This window comes from Thermobia domestica, chromosome 8 (assembly GCF_964235325.1).
Source record: "Thermobia domestica chromosome 8, izTheDome1.hap1.1, whole genome shotgun sequence".
Taxonomy (NCBI): domain Eukaryota; kingdom Metazoa; phylum Arthropoda; class Insecta; order Zygentoma; family Lepismatidae; genus Thermobia; species Thermobia domestica.
This window is the reverse complement of record NC_137461.1, coordinates 264,472,331-264,474,317: the sequence shown is the minus strand read 5'-3', so window position 1 is coordinate 264,474,317 and position 1,987 is coordinate 264,472,331. Positions and strand designations below refer to the sequence as shown.

The following is a 1,987-nucleotide window of genomic DNA, read 5'->3' as shown; positions in this document are numbered from 1 at the left end:
CCCTCCCCCTAAGTTTGAGATTTATATAGATTTTATCAATGGACTAGTAGTAATCAGTGAAAAACGTGAAATTTTACATATATCAAGAGGTCTTGCCCCCCCCCCCAAGCAAAATCTGAAATGATGGTACTGTTCACGCCAAGTGAAGTTTGTGGTGGACAAACACCGTGTGCGTGGTTTTCTCGGGTTCTCCAGTTTCCTTCCACTTTCTTCATTCCACTAGCTCATTCATTTATTCTCATCATCACCGTCCCCTTTAGCCTATTCAGCATAACCGTGGCCCGTAAAACTCAAAGATTCAAAAAAAAAAAAAAAAAAAAAAAGAAAGAAAGAAAAGAAAAGAAAAGAAAATGCGTCTACTTACTTGACTTAAAAAAGCTGCAATCGCCTATTCTTCATTGCGTTGAACTTCTGCAGAACTTTCATGATGTCTATGTTTTCAGTTCGTTTCTTTTCAAACGCAAGAAACACCAGGTTGGCCAATCGTTTCTGACTCATGGAAAGTCTTTCTGGGCTATTTATGCGGGTCAACACAGAAAACGAAGATTCACATAACGCGGTACTGCATGCAAATGTTCGGATAGAAGCAAGTAGAGCATAAGTATCTTCATAAGCCATTTTAACCTTATAGATTTCACTGAAGTTGTCAGAAGAATTACATTTGCTAACATACGCCTTTGCAACAGCAAGTTCTTCTTTAGACGGTATGGTAATTCCTAATGAAGATAAGTAGTCTGTTTTCGGAAGCTCGAGATTTTCTGCTGAAGTAACTGCGTCCAACAAAGCATTGTTACTGTGAAATCGTCTGTTAATTTCTATAGGAACTAAATAAGTCGACTCGTAGAACACCTGTCGCAAACACTCAACTTCTGTATTCCCTACACCAGTTGTTTCTGCTACAACAAAATCCTGTAGTGACGTACTTATTTTTCTTTTCCTTGAAGGGCGTTGACAAGCTTCTTCAATGTGGGTATCTTCTATCATGCGATTTGCTTCACCTACAATATCTCGAAATGTTTCATCATTTCGAATATTGTTCAATGTTTCCACAGCAGCATCAACCAGATTTCGTGCGGTACTTAAACTTGCTTCATGCGACTGGAGAATTTTATCAACAGGATGAAGAATTTCAAGTATTTTTTTCATCAATAATAAACAAAATCGGAACTGCAATTTCCCAACAGTCAGAATAAGTCCAGTACTTTCTACTAATTCATCCCCATTAAAATTCCCGTTCTTAACCAACTTTAGCACTTCCAATATTTCCATATAATTGTCGCGAATTATTTGTATTACCCGTAAATGTCCTGACCAACGGTGTTCTAAAAGACGAGCAAGATTCCGACCTTCATACAAAGTAGCAATTTTACTTCTTTTAAGGAAAGTATAAAGCATGACACACTGATCAAAATGTTGTTTGACAAGAGGAATATCGTTCACACATTTAATTACTACTAAATGCAATCTGTGATTGAAACAATGTATGTAAGGAATATCACGTCCTAGTCGTTGCTGTATTATTGCTTGCACTCCACCCTTCTTCCCGCTCATCACAGAAGCCCCATCGTAACACTGGCTCAACAGTCTTGTGCAATCTAAACCATAGTCTAGGGCTGTTCCGATAATCGAGTAATCGATAACAATTCGATAAAATTCCAAAACCGTTTCATCGATAAAGAATTTTAATTTTATCGAATTATCGAACTTTCGAGACTCCCGAAGTGTTCGAGACTCTCGAAATGATCGAGACTCCCGAAATGTTCGAGACTCCCGAAATTTTCGAGACTCCCGAAATGATCGAGACACTCGAAATGTTCGAGACACTCGAAATGTTCGAGACACTCGAAATGTTCGAGACACTCGAAATGTCCGAGACTTGAAATGTTCGAGACTCCTGAAATGTTCGAGACTGTCGAAGTGTTCGAGGCACTCGAAATGTAAGAAACATTAGACAACTTCGAGACAGTCGAACTCTTCGAGAGTCTCG

General features: G+C 38.8%; 1 protein-coding gene across 1 annotated transcript; it reads right to left on the bottom strand.

Moving 5' to 3' along the window:
• Positions 1–369: 369 nt before the first annotated feature.
• LOC145692564 (uncharacterized) lies at positions 370–1,551 on the bottom strand. Its single transcript, XM_081767873.1, has one exon. The coding sequence runs from the start codon at positions 1,549–1,551 to the stop codon at positions 370–372; it is 1,182 nt and encodes a 393-aa protein (XP_081623999.1).
• Between the last annotated feature and the right edge of the window lie 436 nt (positions 1,552–1,987).

Coding starts and splice junctions, on each gene's coding strand:
- LOC145692564 (XM_081767873.1), bottom strand. CDS start 1,551: ATGAGCGGGAAGAAGGGTGGAGTGCAAGCAATAATACAGCAACGACTA.